Below are 19,664 nucleotides of genomic sequence, written 5' to 3'. Positions count from 1 at the left end.
AACATACTGTATATTTTTTTTCTTTCAGACAACTTGACAAAAATAATTTAGACTGACCAATTAGTCTTCCAACAACCATCAGTTATAGAAGAGGCCCATGTAGCAATCTTAGTGAAGATTTACCTTATAGATGGTATATAAATGCTCAACTAACCATTAATACATGTGCAGCTGACCATTCCCTAACCTTAAGCAGTTGTTGCAGAACAACAGAGAAGTAAGTTCAAAGTTCATCAGTAGATCTTCCACAGGATCCCTGTCCAAGTCAGTCCATGTACTGTAGCTGAGGCCTATTATGTACTGCTGGTTTCATATCACAGAGTTATTATGGGCTGTTGGGGTCCATGTTGTCCACCAGCCTGTGGCCATGGGGGCGTTCCCTGTTGAAATACAGGGGGTTGTCGAAGGGAATGGTCAAGGAACGCCCCGACCGCTTAAAGAGCAGGACACCTACAACAGCAGCCACTAAGACAAGGGTCAGAACCACTGCTACCGCCACGCCGGAATGGACAGCGTGAAGAGGCACAGCTGTAGCAGATCCTGCAGAAGCACACATACAATAAGAGATCAACACTAGCTACTCCTGTGTGAATCAGTTTCATGATATGATAAGTAAAGGGCAAAGGTCAAACTTGATCAATAGCAGTAAAGACGCAGGGCATGAAGCTGTGATTCCTATCACTTGAGATTGTTTCCATCTCCGACCGATCCCAGTACAAGATGTGTTTCTGCCTGTTTGCCAGCGAACTATAGACCTTAGACAATCTGAATGCAAATTTGCAGATTCATATGTGCATATTTAGTTGTATAATCACTGCATCAAATCATCACTGAGTTTTGTGAACCTTGAGTCTGCGATTCAGTGTCTCCATGGCAACGTGACGAGGACGGGATCACCTGTCTTGAGTTTTGATGTCATGATTGGTATTGCGTCCCTTAGGAAATTGCAGGGAATTGCAACGCTATTGTCCAAATTAGAAACACAGTTTTAAACCGACATAACGCTCTTAGATTTAAGAAGTGGAGCTGTTTCAAGGACATTTTAAGCTACTAATAAAACTACATTGTAACTACATTGTGTTGTCTACCTTAATTATATATACATTTTATTAACATTTTGTGATGTTGTCACCTCAGATGGTCGGAAATGGAACCCTTTACCTTATATCCCTTTATTCATGTTGATTTACATTTGTCTCATAACTTACCCTTCGTAGGTTGTGCCATTTCCATATTCAAAACTGGAGAGACAGTAAGAGAGGAGATTTTTAGTTATCAGGGAGTTCGGCTGCTTTATCCCAACTACGGTACATCATCTAACCACCACTGCATAAGCCCAGTTACCTCATCAACCCAACCCTAACCTGTCAACGTTCCTGTGGTCTTATCCTAACCTGTCAACGTTCCTGTGGTCTTACCCTAACCGGTCAACGTTCCTGTGGTCTTACCCTAACCTGTCAACGTTCCTGTGGTCTAACCTTAACCGGTCAACGTTCCTGTGGTCTAACCTTACCCAGTCAACGTCCTATGGTCTAACCTTAACCGGTCAACGTTCCTTTGGTCTAACCTTACCCAGTCAACGTTCCTGTGGTCTTATCCTAACCGGTCAACGTTCCTGTGGTCTAACCTTACCCAGTCAACGTTCCTGTGGTCTAACCTTAACCGGTCAACGTTCCTTTGGTCTAACCTTATCCAGTCAACGTTCCTGTGGTCTTATCCTAACCGGTCAACGTTCCTGTGGTCTAACCTTAACCGGTGAACGTTCCTTTGGTCTAACCCTAATCCTAACCATCTTACCTTTGTCTTTCTTGCAGATGTAGCTCATGGACCTCCAGTGGGATTCTTTCTGCCACAGACCGTTCGAGGTGATGATCTGTGCAAAGGTGTCTCCATCGTCGCTCCCCGACTCATCCCAGTTAGTGTAGCCCACCACCGTTTTATCCACCCAAAGCCACTGCTCTGGGGAGGGAGAGGACACATTGGACATGTCTGTTGCCTTACAGCTGCTTGAGATGATAGTCAAAGCATCAGGTTCTCACTTGAGGCCTGTAAGAGGAGATTCTTGGGGACAATTTACCCGGACACAGATAAGTAGTACTGTAAGTCTACAAATAAAAAGCTCCAGTGACATGTATTTATTTAGGACTAAGGCCAAGAAAATGGCTTTTGGAGTTCCTTACCTTTGTGGTTTTTGTAGAGACCGATCCAGAACCGTTCGCGCTTATCTTGATAGAAATTCAGGTTTCGCATGATAAAGGCTTGTTCACTGGGATCCTCAATACTAAGCAGAGATGCTCCTGTTTACAAAACCGCAGAGAGGAAGCTGTTTAATACCAATCCACTTCACTTGTTTCCGAATAAATGAAAATCACAAAAAAAACATTAATATGCAGACAGGATTGTGGTAGCGGATTAATTTCTATTAATGAAGGTCAGGGTCAAACCCGACTTTACAGCATGGGTCCTACTGTACCTCTCTTAATGCAGCTGGTGGATGCATCAGACCATTGTAACATATCTTGGAGGAAAGCGTAACAGTGGCCGCGGAAGGGTATCCAGGAGACTCGCTGCAAATTGTAGTCAAAGTCGAAACGGACCTCGTCCTCGTCAGGGCACGACCCCGGATACTGTTCAGGCGGGGGCGGTGCCACTTCTGGGGGGTTATAAATGGTGGGTGGGATTACTGGGGAATACTTTATACTAGTACTGGTATACTCCGGCATTACTGTGGTTACAAGCCTATATGATGATATGATATGTTTAATATAGTGTTCACTCAAGGTGGCCACTGACACTGCATACATTATTGCATTATGTGTAAAAGTAAAATAAATAAATAATACAAACTACAACTCAAATATACAAGGTCATTTTTCTCTGAAGCACAGTTCAAGTTTTTCACAGTCATCTAGATAAGTGATCGGAGATCAAACCCATTCTACAAAAAAAAAAAGTATCTCTCATTTTATCCATTCGTCATACCTGCGGACTGCTTGCAAACGCTGAGGCGTGTGCGGTTACAGGAGTCTGTCTTCCACTTGCCATCCACATCTATGTACACACAGGGGTACCTTCCATTCGGCTGGTCCGGGCCCCAGTAGGCCCGCTGTAGGTGCCAGTTATCTATCCATCTGAAGTAGCCTTCAGTCTGAAACCAAGATTGGCTCACTTTTGAAAAGGGTCAAAGGTCAAAAGACATTTTGATGTCTATGAACTAAAGTAATGCTGTAGTAATATTGTAGTAACGCTGACATGACAGTGATACTGTGGCAACACTGGGGTAGCACTAGAGTAGCCACTATACCTCCTCCTTATTGAGGCCAATCCACAGAGGAGTGTTGAGTTTCAGAGCCTGCAGCTCGACGTAGGCCTCAGACCACTCGTTCAGAATGCTCGCCAGCTTGCCGTTGTCCTTCTCACAGTGGCGGCTGGCGTCCTGCCAGGTCATGTTCTGGGTCACCACCTTGTAAGAGTCGTTGCCCACCTTGATGTAGGCTGTGGGGAACATTGTGGGCTGAGCGGGGGAGAGGTTGGAGTCTGGGGGAGACGGAGGGGGGAGGAAAGTTAAGAGGGCAACATTTAGAGGAGTTCAGTTCTCTAACTGCGGAGATAGCCTTGAAAATGTGCCAATGGTAGAGAGATGGATCCGTACTCCGGAAAGACCCCCTGCCTCCTCGTGTCCAGCTCCTTCCCACTCTGTGTCATCAGCTGTCCCAATCCAACCAACCCCACCCCTTTTTTCTCTTGGCTCGCTGCTTTCTGTCTCTCCACCTCTGCTTTGCGTCATTCTCTATGAGCCTGTTCTGCTGAGTGCTTACTGTGCTTTGCTATATGATTCACTTGAATATCATATTAGAGACTACAGGGATAGCTAACACATAATGGCCTACTATGTAGGCAACATCTCTGTAACTATTTGTGCACTTTATTGTTAGTCATGTCTCTCTCATGAAGTATCAATCCCATGTTTACTGCTCTGCAAATGTTCTTAGCCAATAGACAAACATTTTCCAGGAGCTTTCCAGGTGAAACTGTTTTTTTTGCTTCCCTCTGGAATATGTAGGGGTGGGATCTATGGCCACCCCTCATTGCTCTCTGTAACGCGCATTGTGTTGCCTCTGTGTATGAAGTGCGCTATACAAATAAAGTTTGATTTGATTTGATTACTCACCGACTTTACGCTGGCAGATGTAGCCGTTGGTGTCATTGCAGTTCTTGGTCACCCATTTCCCAGTGGAAGGCTCAGCAGACATCACAACACACGCATTCTGCTCAAAGGTAGTGATATGGATCAGAAAATTAGAGTTTTATAATCAAGTTAATTGTGATTGCTAGCTTTGAAACAGGCAATGTTAACAGTGGGCAGGAGATCTCCAGCCAATTGAGCAGGGGTTTTGTGACTGCGATGGTATTAGCCATGCATTTAAGTTACTACTGAGGATGACTGAAGCCTTCTGAAGTTATTACAGTGATGATGATGATGATGATTATGAAAATGATGATGATGATGATAATGATGCTGATGATGATGATAATGATGAAAATCATTATACAAAATACTACCAACGTGATTATGACTTCGATCCTTTCAGAAAAGACCGGGCCTAAGTATTACAGAACACAGCTGTCTTCAAACACTGACTCGGTGAAATGCACTATACAAATAAAGCTTTGATTGATTGATTGATTGATTGATTGATTGATTGATTGATTGATTGATTGAACTACTGGACGATTATTGAATCCTGCTCTAGCCTAACCTCTATGTACAGTAATTATTTTTTCATTTGTTTTATTCTTTCACTTGTACGATGTTACCTTATTTATGCCTCTTGAATTGTGTGGTATATTCTTGTTTTTATTATGTGGTTTATTTTATTGTGTGGTTCATTGATTATTATTTTTAATTTTGTTGTGTGTTGAAATGTCAAAGCACTATTAATAAGAAGAAATAGACTGAAATTCAACTCAAGTCTGAATGAACTTTACCTTTACATCTTGATAACTATTTCTTCGTCTCTCATAGAAATATTCCTAGAATTTTGAAACAGAAGTACAATTTCAGAATGAAATAGCATGAATGAATGAAAGTGGCAATGATCAGGGTCCAAGCGGTTTCTGACAAGACAGTCACAAGGGGTGTCCGTTGAGGTAGACAGGGATCCTCCAGCTAGTCAACTGAGTGGGAGTTACAGTGTTGTTAGCAGAGTGGTATTAGCCATGCATTTACATTACTTTTGAGAATTGCTTAAGCCTTCTGATGAAATATGGCATGTCAGTGATGAAATAGTAACGATGAAATATGGCATGTCAGTAATGTGAATATGGGGGACTAGCAGACTTTATAAGTACCAATTTTACCTCTATGGAATAATATCGACGCCCCCATCTCCAGGATCTCTAGCAATTTAAACAGAAGTTGTTTTTACAGTTCCTGAATGAATACATACAGTATAAAAGTACTTATGTCACTTTTGCAAAATGTAAACCAAATTTGGAGACATTTTGGAGACACACTGAGCGTTCTACAGAGGGAAAAGATGGATATGTGGCTAATCAACAGTCTGCTCCCTGTCTATTTTGGTTTTCTTTTAGCTGACAACAGATAAAGGCCAAGGCTAAGACCAAAGTTACAGCAACCACTCTTTTCACTGGCAAAAGAACACAGGTGTCTCCAAAATGGAAGTGTCACCAGTTCACATATTTACTTAAAAAAAAATAACATTAAAACTCAATAGCCACAGTATTTTTTATTTTGAGTATATTTCTGGTGTGCAATTTCCCTGCGGGGATCAATAAATTACTTGCCACTTTAAGAGCAGGTTAGACAGCAAGTGGACATGTTTTAGAAAGCGACAGTAGTCAAGTGGACTGCACACCTACCTCATCAGGTTGTCCCTTGGCCCAGTTGACGTAGTCAAAAGACTGTCCATCTGTCCAGAGGAACTGGTCGCGGCCAGAGGAGGTCAGACCAATCCACAGGTCTGTAATGGCTGCATCTGCCATCTTGGTGATCAGAAAAGCTGAAACCAATGCAGACTTAGTCAGTGGTTCATAGTGTATACTGGAGAACAGCCTGGAAGACTAATACCTGTGGAGTAGTAACATACAGTATTGTCCCTGACCACCTGTATGATATGCACATTCATTTTTGGTTTGGAAAAATATAAATACAAACCTTGCACCTGCCTTGTGGTGATGGAGACAAGATTTCCGGCCATGTCCTTGCAGCTTGACCTGGCCTGATGCCAAGTCTCCTGGTGGTTCTGAACGATTTTGTAACACTGTAGGCAAAAGATAGCCAGTGGTCATAGACAAGCCCTGCTGTATACAAACAAACAAGGATATCTGTTTACTATCTATATACTAGTGTTGATAAATTCACATATCAAATTAAATGTGTAATGGGTTTACACAGTATATGTCTACATTAGTCTGCGTTTGCTACTATTGTTTGCGGTTGTTGTTGTTGTTGACCTCTGACCTTTGACTTGAAGCTGAGCCAGCCGGGTGGGCAGCCCCCTTGAGGGGCTGCTGTGGTTGGGGCCAAAGTGCTGTTGACCGGAGGGGAGCCATTCCTCTTGCAAATGGACCTCAATGATGACCCACAGTTAGAATTTCTCCAGAACCCTGCACACACACACAACGCGGCAGAAATTAATGACACATCCAGCAGGTCATGATGTCTTAAGTTATGATCTAACCATACAGTATTTCACCAAAATACATTTTGTTTATAGTGAGACTGATCTAGGTGTAACATAGGGAAGGTAGGTAGGTAGGTAAGTAGGTAGGTAGGTAGGTAGGTACTTTAAAACTGTAATCCCCGAGAGATCAAACAAAACCACTTGCGTTATAAGCAAAGGCAAGTGCAATAGGCATTTGGGATTTTTTGTATCACCTAAAGCTGCATTTGCCAGGATCGCACAGAAGTTTTCCTCAAAGGGGTGTAGGAAAATAAATATATTCCTGATAATGTTAGCATTGGAAACTGTGGCCACTGTTATGATTTCTCCCATCAAAACTTGTGAACTTGTGAGAATGGGAACTCACAATAGATAGACATTGAAATTCAAGGGGCCAGAGAAATTTGCTTAAAGGAGTAACATGGTGGTTTACAGTGCCGTACTTTCTGGTGTTTTGTATGATATTGGTACATACAGTAGGGGGCATTGTTGGAACACCATGGAACTATCAAATTTGGATTTTCTTTAAGTTTGGAGAAGTACGCAATTTAATTTGGTGGTCCCAACACTCCCACATCCACCCTAACATAACATCCTGATTAGAGTTCTTACAGTAGCTGGCTGAAAGCTGTAACTTTAGCCCCCAATAGCCAGATCACATGAATAACAAGCTAATTCAAAGTTGTTAATCTTGGCCATCATGCCATGATTAAATTACTTTGGTCCTAATATGTCCTAAGGACACTCTGAGCTGTAGGAGCATTTCCTTTGATAAATTTACCTCCTTTGAATATGATTTTGTCTATGATTTCTAGAAATCAGTTTTGAGATCTCTCCTTCACCGGGGTTGCGCTATCGTCCTCATTCACCAAAATAGGGCTCTTACTATGTCTAGATAGCTGTGGTTTCTTTTGTGCCGATTGCATATTTCATAAAGATGTTTTAGGTTGTGTACCCAGTGTTGTGCAAGTTCACACTTTACATTTAGCTACTGTAGTTCAAAGTTCAGTTCACAAATTTTAAAATTAACTAGTTCAAGTTCATAGTTCACAATTCGCAGATTGGCTTGGAAAAGGCACACCTTTGCTTCTTTCATTATTTCACCCCTACAGTATAATGGACACACCTCCAATGACTTGGAAATACCAAAAAACTGACCATTGTGCCTACAGCCATGGGCGATTTTATAGGGGGGGCAGGGGGGGCAAGTGCCCCCTCTGATTGGCCAGCCCAACTCTGCTCAATTTTTTTTTTTTTTTTTTTTTTTTTTTTTTTACTAATTAACACAATTATTAAATACATAATTGTGGTTTGTACCAGTTTGTGTTAGGTCATCATTCATTTAAAAGTGTATTTATTACTTAAACTAGGCTACCTTTAAAAAAAAATCTTAATCCACCAATGGCACAACTTGTCCATCGACCTCAACTATTTCCGGTTTGATCTGTTACCGCAAAAGAAATGAGATCTGACTATACTGCTCAGTGCTCACCAAGCTACAACTAGCCAACCTGCTCACAATGGCGAAAAGAGCTATAAAAACAATTGACCACTTCTTCATAAAAATAAAAAAAACTGGCAATGCTAATGAAGAAGCTACCACTCGAAATGCAGAAGTGCTCCAGAGGCTATCGAAGCTAGCACTAGCACTAGCAACATCACCATCGGCGAGGAAGCTAGCACCAGCAGGCAGTTGCAGTTTGATGTTGGGTATGGCCTAGTGCTCGGTCATAAAGTCATATTGACATGCTTGTGGTGTCTAGATTAAGTTTGATGTGTTGTGCATATTGAATTGTCATACGGATTGGCATACATTACTTTGTAAATAGATGGGACGGGACTGGACGGCAGAATTGTTTTTTTTCTCACGTCAAAATGTTGCCCCCCCTACTCTCAGAGGGTAAAATCGCCTATGCCTACAGCACTTGCCAATAGCCAATAGAATTTGACAATAGCTTTTGTCAAACTGTGCCGCCATGGCAGTGGCCTCAGTTCTCTCACCCATGTGGAATTCCATGGACACACAGTTCTCATCGTTGTTTTGGAAGCTCGGCTGATCCTGGCCCCACCTCTCAAACACCAGAGGGGATCCGTCCATCCACCTAGGCAACAAATATCCCATTGAATTAGCTCTTCACTGGTCTGGAATCAGTCTTTGTAGTGAGTGAGGGAACCCTGTGTCAGCACCCCCACACTGTTGCCAACATCTTACATTTGCGGACGGTCTACCCTTTGCTAAATGGATTTGCAAAATAAGTACATAAGTATCAACTATTTATGAAGCCATTAGTAGTGCAGTATGGAGGGTAAAGAAGATGCAGAGGAGAGGTTTCTCATTATCACTGTGCTATAGTCTGTGTGGCTACTGTACACTAAAGACAACAGATCTATGTTCAACTGAGGTCCTCCTTTTACCCACACTTTGAATTTGGATATCATGGACAATCATCATCATTCTAACATACTCACCCAAAAGAATTGTCAAAATCCATTATTAATCCAATATAGAAATTTCCATATTTTCTGGATATCTGAACAATAAAACAGGACAATAAGTACCATTGTAATTTGTAAGTAACTGCATTTGAGTTTGAACTAAGTCAAATAGACATGACTATGCTTTAGGAAGCGGGATTGTGACTGAGGACTTGATGGCCATTCACCTGTTTCCATATAAAGCTATTTTCTTCTTCTCCGTTGATAACCGCTAGGTCGCCATGTCCCTGTTTGCAGTAATGTCTGGCCTTCTCCATGGACATGGTATCAGTGTTGATGTAATACTGATTCCCCTTGAACTCCACCCAGCCATCCTCAGTAATATTATAGTCTGTGAAGTCATGAGAAACCCCTTGTCAATCCTTAATTGGGACACTTGAAGGTTGGTAGTGTGTGAGTGTACAGTGCTGGTGTCTTACTTGAGACCGTATCATTCGGAGGAGGGTGTGGTGTCACTCCTGTGTACACATACACACAAGTGTGGGAAAACAAGTACTGTACCAAACACACTCAATCAAACCCATAGAAATATCTAATGCCGTTTAGAAATACATTAGTATTGTCAGAACACATACTATGTGTATCACAATACTACCGGCATACTAATACAGTGTAATACAGCTTAGTAACTAGGCACCAAGACCCAAGACCCTACCTTTACGGATCTGACAATGCCAGTCATTGTAGCTCTCACAGTGTGCGTCGTTCCAAGATTTTCTGTCATGCCAATTATAGCCATGTTCAACGCAAGACTCCACATTCATGTGGTTGTTTGGCTCGTCTTCTGCCCAATTTTGGAAATTCAACTGGGGGAGGGGAGGGTACACTTGGTCATATGATACTAAAATACATAATATGATACTAAAATACATAATAATAACATAATATGTGTGTATAAGGGTGGAGTCAAATCCGGATTCAGCATTCTGACAACCCACATACAAATAGTGGGTTTTTCCAAATATTTATTTCGTTCAAACATTTTAGAAATTATTTGTATTCGGGAACAGAAACCTGAAGAAACAGAGTGGTATTTATAACTACTGTATTCTTGCAATGTTGCTGCGCCACTATTTCAAGTCTTTCTGCTATACAGTATAGTATATACATACTGTAATAATCTCAAACACTATTTTTGCATTTTTTTAATGTTCATTGTAAACACAGCACACATCTCTGTTGACAGTTTGGTTGGCAGCCTTGAGCAATACTACACTGGCGATAGTAATGCAGTATTGCTCAAATGAAGGGTTACTAAGCATTTAGTATGCAGGATATTTGAATGCAACTCACTGGTGATCCATCACTCCATACATAGCCGATGTTTGGGTCTTGAGCACTTAGACCTATCCAGCCTTTACCATTTCTGCAGAATTCAAATTGAGAGGAACTGTTAGTCACATCATGCCCTGTAAATAACGTAAATCTACAGATTTTCCACTATACAATTTTACAGTAAGTTCCTCTTTTTTCTGAATAATTATATCCTAATAAATCATCTTAAAAGGTTGGTTGGTCTTTCTGGTTGTGTGTTAAACTGGTTCAGAACATACAGTACATCAACATTCTACGTCAGGCTTGGAGATCATGTGTCTGAGAAACATGAAACCTGTTTTGTGGTTGCACAAGGGAGCTGCCTTGGTCCATTATTATTGTCACTATACATGCGGATGGCACGCAACTGTTTCATCTCTGCTGAATCAAATGATGTTGCGGCTATAAACTCCATTACTACCTTCTAGCAATAAGTAAATGGATGAGCAATAATTTCTTAGTTAAATAAGGACAAAACTGAAATCCTACTCGTCAGCCCTAAACCAAAAAGAGAAATGCTGTTTAAGAATGTGGGGGAATTTACTACCTGGATTAAATCAGAGGTTACAAGTCTTGGTGTTTTCTTAGATTCAGATCTACTGTAAGCTTCAAGCCTCACATTAACAAGCTGATGAAAACATCATTTTCCCACCTCAGAAACGTATATATATATAGGAGGACCTTAAACATATACAAACATAAATATGTATGTATGTATGTATGTATGTATGTATGTATGTATGTATGTTTGTATGTATGTATGTATGTATGTATGTATGTATGTATGTATGTATGTATGTATGTATGTATGTATGTATGTATGTATATATGTATGTATGTATGTATGTATGTATGTATGTATATGTACATACCTGTCCACCTGTCTCTCTTCCTCAAAGCTGTGAAGGCTGAGCAAGTCTCCTCCAATCGCCACACAGTACTCCCTGGCCTCAAACCACGTCTTCTCGCCTGACCGAGGCCCTGTGAAGAACTGGAACAGAGGTAGACAGTTACATTATCAAGGCTTCCATTCTAGATAACGATGATTAAGCATTTATTGTGATTGTTTGTCTGTCTGTACCTTGTAGCAGATGTTTCTAGCTCCTACTGGTGACCAGCCCTCTGCACAGCTGGCAGGGGCTGAGGTGACTGGGGCTACCGTGGTGACCACCCCTTCTGCCTGATATTTGCAGATATACTTCTGCTTATCAGTACAGCTCAGGACATCCCATAATCCAGCGAGAATTCCAGTTGTTATGGCAACGCAGCCTTGTCTTCTGCCTTAAAATTGGACAATGAACAATAGTTTTGCCTTTTATAAATATATATTTTTCTTTATGATGTATTTTCTAGTGGAGAAAGTGGAAATTCCATTATTATGTTAGGGTTAGGTTGCCCTCTGCCCATACCTGGCATGTTTACATTCCAGTGGGAATACGTCACTTGCTTCTTGTTTGTCCACTCAAAGAAGTCAACGTTTTTCTTATTTGAAAGGCCAATCCAGAAGTACTGCTCTGATCTCATCCCCACCAGGCTCACCAGGTAGGCATTGTCCACTCTGGATACACAAGTATGGAAGATACACTGTTGTTCACACCAGTCAGAGATGATAGCTTTCATTTAAGAGGAGCTATTAGGAAAAGAATGAGGATGTATATGGTACTCTTCATGGAAGGATGATACATTATTTTTGGAGTCATTTAAACAAATGCAAAGTTCAAAGTTGGGCTAGGTTGGCCAAATTGAGTGTGCCCTAAAAATGGAGGACAAGAGGTATCAGACAAGTGATCAGACAAGTGATGTGGTTTTATCTCTCACCCGTTTGAAACTTCAACCAAATAAGATCCAGAGCTTTCACATGCTTCTTTAGCTTTGTCAAATGTTTTCGTCTCAGCCCCAGGAAGGTAGCAGTATGATCCATGTCTCTGCCAGCCCTACACACACACACACACACACACACACACACACACACACACACACACACACACACACACACACACACACACACACACACACAAACACACACACAAACACACACAAGCACGCACACACAAACGCACATTAATGGCAGGTGTTACACTTAGAAGAAACTGTAAAAATAGATAACCTACAGAAACACATTAACTTAATCCACTGAGTGAAATATGTAATTGATACAATAGTCATTTTGTGCTGAAATAAAGCAGACCAAGACCAGGGGATGAGCTGATCCTGTATTATGCAGTGTGCTAACTCACAGGCTTGCATCCTGGACTGGTCTCCAGTACGTCTCCGGGTGGTTTGGGAGATGAAGGTTTCTTACAGATGAACCCATGTTTGTTCTCACACACGGTATCAGACCACTTCCCCTCCTGCAACACATAGACATTTCATTAGGGAAAGATCACCAAGGTGGACACCACATTTTCTGACTTTCTGTGTGTGTGTGTGTGTGTGTGTGTGTGTGTGTGTGTGTGTGTGTGTGTGTGTGTGTGCATGAGTGTGTGCGTGTGTGTGTCAATTTACTGCTCCTTTGATGATCACACAGTCCTCTCGCTTGAGTTTGCCGTGGGTGGGCTCTCCCCAGTCCCAGTGGGTGAAGCTGACGCTTGATTGGTCACTCCACTCAAACAGGAAGGGAGTCCTCTGGTCATTCAGGCCTATCCAGAGGTCATCACTGGCGGCTGTAAAGGACCCCGATAAACGCCACTCAGTCACTTTCCAATGCCTTGGTGTGAATTACATTCTCAGGAAACTGTGAATATACTATTAATACACTTAAAATTACATTTATAGTATTAATATATATATAGTATATATATTTTATATATACTCCTCAAAAAAAGTTTGGACGTTGAATCGACCGAAACGTTATTTCGGTTGATTATTTCTCCCGTTTACTAATACCAATCGGTATTGTCTTTTATATCATTGGAAAGCCTGATTAGTCACCTTTACAACGAGGTACAAATTGTAAGGATCGTGCATTCGTGGAATGAGCAACACAGCTAAATGTGTGGGTAGCGCCCCCCAAAAATGTGCCGAAATCCCCTGCAATAGTCTTAACTTATTAACTACTGCTTTTCTTTGCCTGAGATGCTGTATAACACTAGAGGTGAGCACCTCTTAAGCACCTATTGTATTTATATATTGCTAAACTTGCACTTTGGCTTTAGCACTAGATTATGCTCTTAGTCACTCCCTAGAAAGGAGACGATGTGAGTTCTGGCGAGTAGTAGTACACTGACTACCTGCATTAAATGCAAATATTGTAAGTCGCTTTGGATAAAAGCGTCGGTTAAATGACTGTAATGTAATGTACATTAAGTGTGATATGCCACATACACGAATGTTGTGGTTCTAAATGTATCATTATTCCATCAGTGTGTATTCAACATTTAACCACTGCCCTAACCTTTCCTAAATATCTTTGCAGCACATCTTGTCATGATTATAAAATGTGAATAAAAAAGGAATTGGACGAGTTGCCTTTTTTGTGGTACTCTAATGTGAATGTCTTTTAACATTGGCACCCAGTGGTACTCTAGTGTGAATATCCTGGCATTTCTCTCCTCCGGCCGAATCGACGCATTTGCATAATGGCCTTATTAGCCCATTGAGGCAATGAATGCGATATAGAAACTAAATTCATGTCATTTGGAGACTATACTCTCTACTGATCAGTCTACCAAGTGGAAAGAGGAAAGAGGAAAATGAGGGCCAGTGAGGCATTGGTAATTCTGCAAAACCTGGACCGTGGAGAGTCTGGTGGGAGATGCGGAATTTGAAATTGATTCAGAGATATTTTAGGCCAGTGCATAAAGAATAGCCTCAGGACTGCACACTGAACGATGGCACAAAACAATGACTGGACTCTGCACTTATTTCTGATCAGACGTGTGGGTCAGCGTCATTCTGGGACTCACCGTATCCCAGTTGGGAGATGACGAAGCTCTGCTCCTCGATGTTGTGGATGCTGCCCAGGTCACCTTCATCCTTACGACACTGGTTTCGGGCCTCCAGCCACGTTTTCTTGTCCCGCTTAATTTGGTAGCAACTGCCAGCATAGGGAATCCATGGAGCCACACAAACACCTGGCTCAACTAGTCATCAAAACAGGAAGGCAAATAAACATATTTTAGATAATTTCTCGATAATATATGTGATTGAATAGAACAGAACCACTCTCATGTCAAGTAGGTCAATTAATTGCTGTGTGTATATGTCCCTGATACACCATTATCTAACCTCCTTGATCAATGTAGACACACCAGACATCACACAGACCCTTTCCCTTAGCTAAAGAGTTTTCCCACTCCTTAGTAAAGGCTTGTCTGAGCAGCTTCGTTAATTGCTGTTTAGGGGAAACTTGTTTAGTGCGATCAGTGGAATTCTAGTGATTCTCTAAGATTCGGCCCCAGAACTCTTTTCAAGTTGAATTGAAACAGAAAGAGTTCTGTTTATAATTGCTTTCATTGAGCGTGTAGCAACCTTGTACATTCTCTATATTGCATTTTGTATTTTTGTATTTATTTTATTTCCCGCCTGGACTACTGCATATTCCTTCTGGTCGACCTGCCGTTGCATCAGATCCAGAATGCTGCTACCTGTCTGGTATTCAATCTACCTAAATTCTTCACTGGCTTACTTCTAATTGCAGGGTACAGCCCCTCCCTATCTGCAAACAATAGTCAGATTCCACAGCCCAGCTCAAGCCCTCTGTTCTTCCACCTCTGCTGGCTGCTTAGTGGTGCTACTGTATCTCTACGAGGACACGAGCGCTGCTCACCTCAGTCACGGCTCACTGTTTTAGCACCATGGTGGCCTGAGCTTCGCACCCCTATCAAGACACCCCAACAGTTTCACATTGTTGCTTCAAGTTGTATAAAATTAAATAAAATGTAAAAATTGGCCTTTTGCTTTCCGCAAAAGGCTGTGACCGCTGGTGTCATGACTATGATGTTGGCTACAGTCGGTTCGCTTGCTCTAAATGTACTTATTAAGCTGCTTTGGACTAAAACATAAATGTAACTAGAAAGACCGTGTAGCGGCTAAATGCCTCCGCCCAACAATGCAAGTTGCAGTTAACATTCAGTTGACCTTTGACATTTGAATACCAAAATCTAATCCAACAAATCTAATTAAGTCCAACTTGACATTTTTGCCAAATATGTACAAATTCTGTCAAGCCGTTCTTGAGATATCGTGTTCAGCAGGCCAAAAACACCTTTTGTGAGGTCAGTGACCCTTGATCTTTGACCCCCACAATCTAATCAGTTCTTCATTCAGTCCAACTGGACATTTTGGCCAAATATGAACACATTCTGTCAAGCCATTCCTGAGATATCGTATTCACTAAGCCAAAAATGCCTTTTGGGAGGTCACAGTGACCCTTGACCTTTGACCTTTGACCCCCACGATCTAAGCAGTTCATCCTTGAGTGCCAGTAAACATGTGTACTAAAGGGGAAGAAATTCCGTCAATGCATTCCTGAGATATTGCATTAACAAACATCGGATGGACGGACGGACGGACGGACAACCCGAAACCATAATGCCTCCGGCCAGGCTATCGCCTGAGAGGCATAAAAATAGATATGAATCTCAATGGGACTCCCTCAATAAATACAGGTTACATAAAAATAGAATAAAGTGGCAACTTCAAATATTTACCTGGGTCAAGCGGCCGTGAGGGCTTGCCCTTCTGACAGATGTAGCCCAGCTTCTTGGTGCACAGTGAGCTCTGCCAGTAGGACTGCATCGCAGAGTTGATCAGGGCACAGTTGTGTCCAGGGTCCGGCAGGGGATGACCTGAGAACAGATGATAGGAGAATGTGCCTTGATATCATACGTCTGCGATATACTAATCGCAAAAGGCCGTGATTAATGCATTCCTTTGAGTCGCTTGCTGCATTAGAAATCACAAATTCCTGGTTTTAAACAGCTCTACTCAGGATGTGAGCACTACAAATCACAGAAAATTGTAGTGCAACCTGGCCCGCTGACCAATCACAGGCATTGAGTTCAGTGCGCTGTGAGCAACTTCACTGTGATTCTAAGATAACTTATACAGTTTCGGCAATCTAATTGTTGATTGTTGGCCGACATGTCCGAATGTTGACTATAAACCATATTTAAAGGTGCAGTGTCTGATTTTTGGCGGCGTCTAGTGGTGAGGTTGCAGATTGCAACCAACTGAATACAATTACATGGTGCAAGATGGCGGCCTCTGTGGAAGGACCCGCTACCTGGATATAAAGGGCTCGGTCTAAGCTAACAAAAAAATAATGATTCTTATTTTCCTGTGATTATACACTAATTAAAACATATTTATGAATATGATATTCCATTTCTGCCAAGTCTACACAAAATTATGCCACAAAATTCTACACACTGCACCTTTGACTAGAGAATAGAATAGATACAGTGTCCCAAACACTTAGCAAGTAGTGTCTACAGTATACAGTTTAGCATGATATGATACAATATGGTGTAATGCAATATCATTCAGTATAATACAATATAAAATGATATGACATATATGGTATGATATAAAGTATATCACACAAAATGAATAGATCTTAGCCTGAACAAGTTAAGACCACCTACGTACCTGCATCCCACCTCAGGAAGCGAAAAGGCTTCCTGTTACTCCACTGCCAGCCACTGTTCTGGTCCAGACTGTTCAAACCAATCCACAACTTTAGGTGCTCACTGCCCAGAATGCCTGTGTGAGTGTGTGTGAGAGAAAGAGTTTACATACAGTTCGCAACAAACATGCTTCTAAACAACTAATACTGTTAGATAAATAAAATCCTGTATCATAAAACATACTTGAAGGGTTTAAATTTAACATTTATAATAACAATAAGTTACCATGGCACTTTGAACTGGATTAATGGGGTAATTGCAAGCCAGGCCACTGGGTGGTTCTACCTATTATGTAGGCTCGCTCATGGGGCTCGGTGATAGAGAGCAGCTCGCTCTCCTGCTGCTGGCAACTGACAAAGGCCTCAAGCCATGTCAGGGCAGAGTGGGCGTTAACCTGGTAGAAAACCTCCGTCTCCGGGTTCTTATTCCATGTCTCGGTGGCTATGGTGGAATTAGTTGAGAACAGAGGTAGCCATACAAAGGATGAAGATTGAGAGACAGAGAAAGGTTAGTTCCAAGCACGTTTGATAAATATTATCTTGGTCACCAGATTATTTTACACATTGCAATGACATTACTGTATGAACAGACACATAGTAGGAGTGCTTTGCTACTAATTTCTTCACACTTCTTTTAGTATAGTTCTCTCTCACACATAATTACCCTCTCTCTCTGTGTCTCAATGCACAACAAGCTTGCTTTACCAGATTCCACTTCCCTCGCTTTCCAAGAGGAACACATTACGAGTGCTAACAGCAATACTTACATTTGATTGGACAGTAGCCCCAGAGTTCGCTGGTTTCATATTTGGTGGTGACTGCACACCAAGCACGCTTAATACTGCTATCGAATGTGGTGCAGTCTCCATACCATTGGTCTTTGTAGGAGAAGGGAAACTGGCATGGCTGGCCATATGCATTACCCTCAATGGTAAATATTTCTGAAAAAAAACAAGAAATTTCAAAACCTATAAAGAGACCTTGTTCTCCCCAAAATTAAATACATTTCAGGTGATGAAAACTGTGTATAACATAACAGAAAATAAAACTATAACATACAGATAGATATACTGTATACTTTAATATACAGTATATAGAAGCTTGGTCGATAGTTGTTTTGGCTGCACATACAGTAACACAACACTTAATTCAACCACGTAATCTTTAACTTCATACTAACAAACGTTTAAATATATATATATTTTACGAACAGTCCCATTTTGTGTCCTTGTGACACTTTGTCTTGACATACAAGATACACATCCTCTCTGATACAACAATGCCCAGCCATTAACCACTGCTTGGCACAAAATCAAAATAGTAAGTGAATCCTCTCACTAATTGGTGATAATGATAATATATTCATTAATGTTTAAAAAAAAAAAAGTCTGCGGCATACCTCTGTGTGTTCTGGAACAAGGGCTGTCGAAGGTTCCTAAGATAGTGAACTGGCTCCGAGGTCCCATGTCTTTGGATAACACCAAGGCATTATTGCTGTTTATGTTCATGGACACGTTTTGGCCTTGAAGGACCAATGTTTTGTTCTTGCAGTCCCACTTCTGCAGATCACTGGTCTCATCGCATTTGAACCAGCCCAGGCCGCTGCCCTCGCTCTTGTCTTTGGCACCAAGGCATTTCCCACTGGCGGGCATGAAGAGACGGCTGCTAGATACCCAGCGCAGATCCACACAGCCTTTCCCTAGCTGTCCGGTGAAACACGCATTAAGTCCCACGTTGTTGAGTCTAAATTTGTCATCTGTGGAGAAAGAGAAAAAAAAAGCATACTAAGAATTCACTCCACTACATGGCAGAGTGCAGTGTCAATATTCAATCCACACACACACAAACACACACACACACACACACACATATACTGTATATACCTGTATAACCCATACCCTTCTTTCGTCGCAGGCTCAAAACTCATCTCTTCAAGTACTACAATGATCTCTTAAGCATTTATTGTATTTTAGATTGCTATTCTTGCACTTTGCCTTCAGCACTAGATTATGCTCTTAGTCACTTGTTGTAGAAAGAAGATGCACTTGTGAGTTCTGGCAAGTCGTAGTACATTGGCTTTTCTTATGTTAAATGCAATTATTGTTAGTTGCTTTGGATAAAACTGTCTGCTAAATGACTGTAATGTAATGTTATATCTAAGCCACATATATCACCAAGGTGAAGCGGTAGAGATCAATACAGTACCTGATAAAGCTGAGCACAGGGAGGTGTGAATGAAGAGCACGCTGACAGCTATCCTGATGGTTAGCATGTTTGTATTATGACTGACGCCAACACTGCCCAAACACTGTCTGCAAGAGGACTTGTGTAAGTGGAGTCATGAAAAGGAAGAGAATACACACTTTAATAGTGAATATCCTGTCACATGTTATCCCTTTGTTCAAGGGCATTTAAATATTTCATCACTGAGCATAATTGGAGAGCCACTTTACACACCCTTGTTTCATAATGATTATGGATATTTACTCTGAAATGTTGCATCATGTTGCCAACATATTTGTCAGCAGTTATTTCAAAAT

The 19,664-nt window shown here is 41.4% G+C and overlaps 1 protein-coding gene across 1 annotated transcript; it reads right to left on the bottom strand.

Moving 5' to 3' along the window:
- Positions 1 to 325: 325 nt before the first annotated feature.
- mrc1b (mannose receptor, C type 1b) lies at positions 326 to 19,396 on the bottom strand (the record flags this gene model as incomplete). The annotated part of the gene is made up of 26 exons (XM_084446380.1): positions 326 to 540; positions 1,209 to 1,241; positions 1,798 to 1,959; positions 2,181 to 2,297; positions 2,474 to 2,653; positions 2,983 to 3,148; positions 3,305 to 3,537; positions 4,172 to 4,268; positions 5,884 to 6,023; positions 6,179 to 6,284; positions 6,485 to 6,630; positions 8,688 to 8,788; positions 9,156 to 9,217; positions 9,350 to 9,513; positions 9,838 to 9,988; positions 11,377 to 11,487; positions 11,578 to 11,777; positions 11,906 to 12,080; positions 12,734 to 12,847; positions 13,002 to 13,159; positions 14,402 to 14,578; positions 16,148 to 16,285; positions 17,088 to 17,201; positions 17,411 to 17,566; positions 18,524 to 18,880; positions 19,330 to 19,396. 26 exons carry the CDS (start codon positions 19,394 to 19,396, stop codon positions 326 to 328), a joined length of 3,840 nt encoding a protein of 1,279 aa, XP_084302506.1.
- Between the last annotated feature and the right edge of the window lie 268 nt (positions 19,397 to 19,664).

The sequence above is a fragment of the Borostomias antarcticus genome (genome assembly GCF_949987555.1).
Source record: "Borostomias antarcticus genome assembly, chromosome: 12".
In the NCBI taxonomy this organism is placed as follows: Eukaryota; Metazoa; Chordata; class Actinopteri; order Stomiiformes; family Stomiidae; genus Borostomias; species Borostomias antarcticus.
Note: the sequence above shows the minus strand (reverse complement) of the source record. Positions and strands in the feature narration are given on the sequence as shown.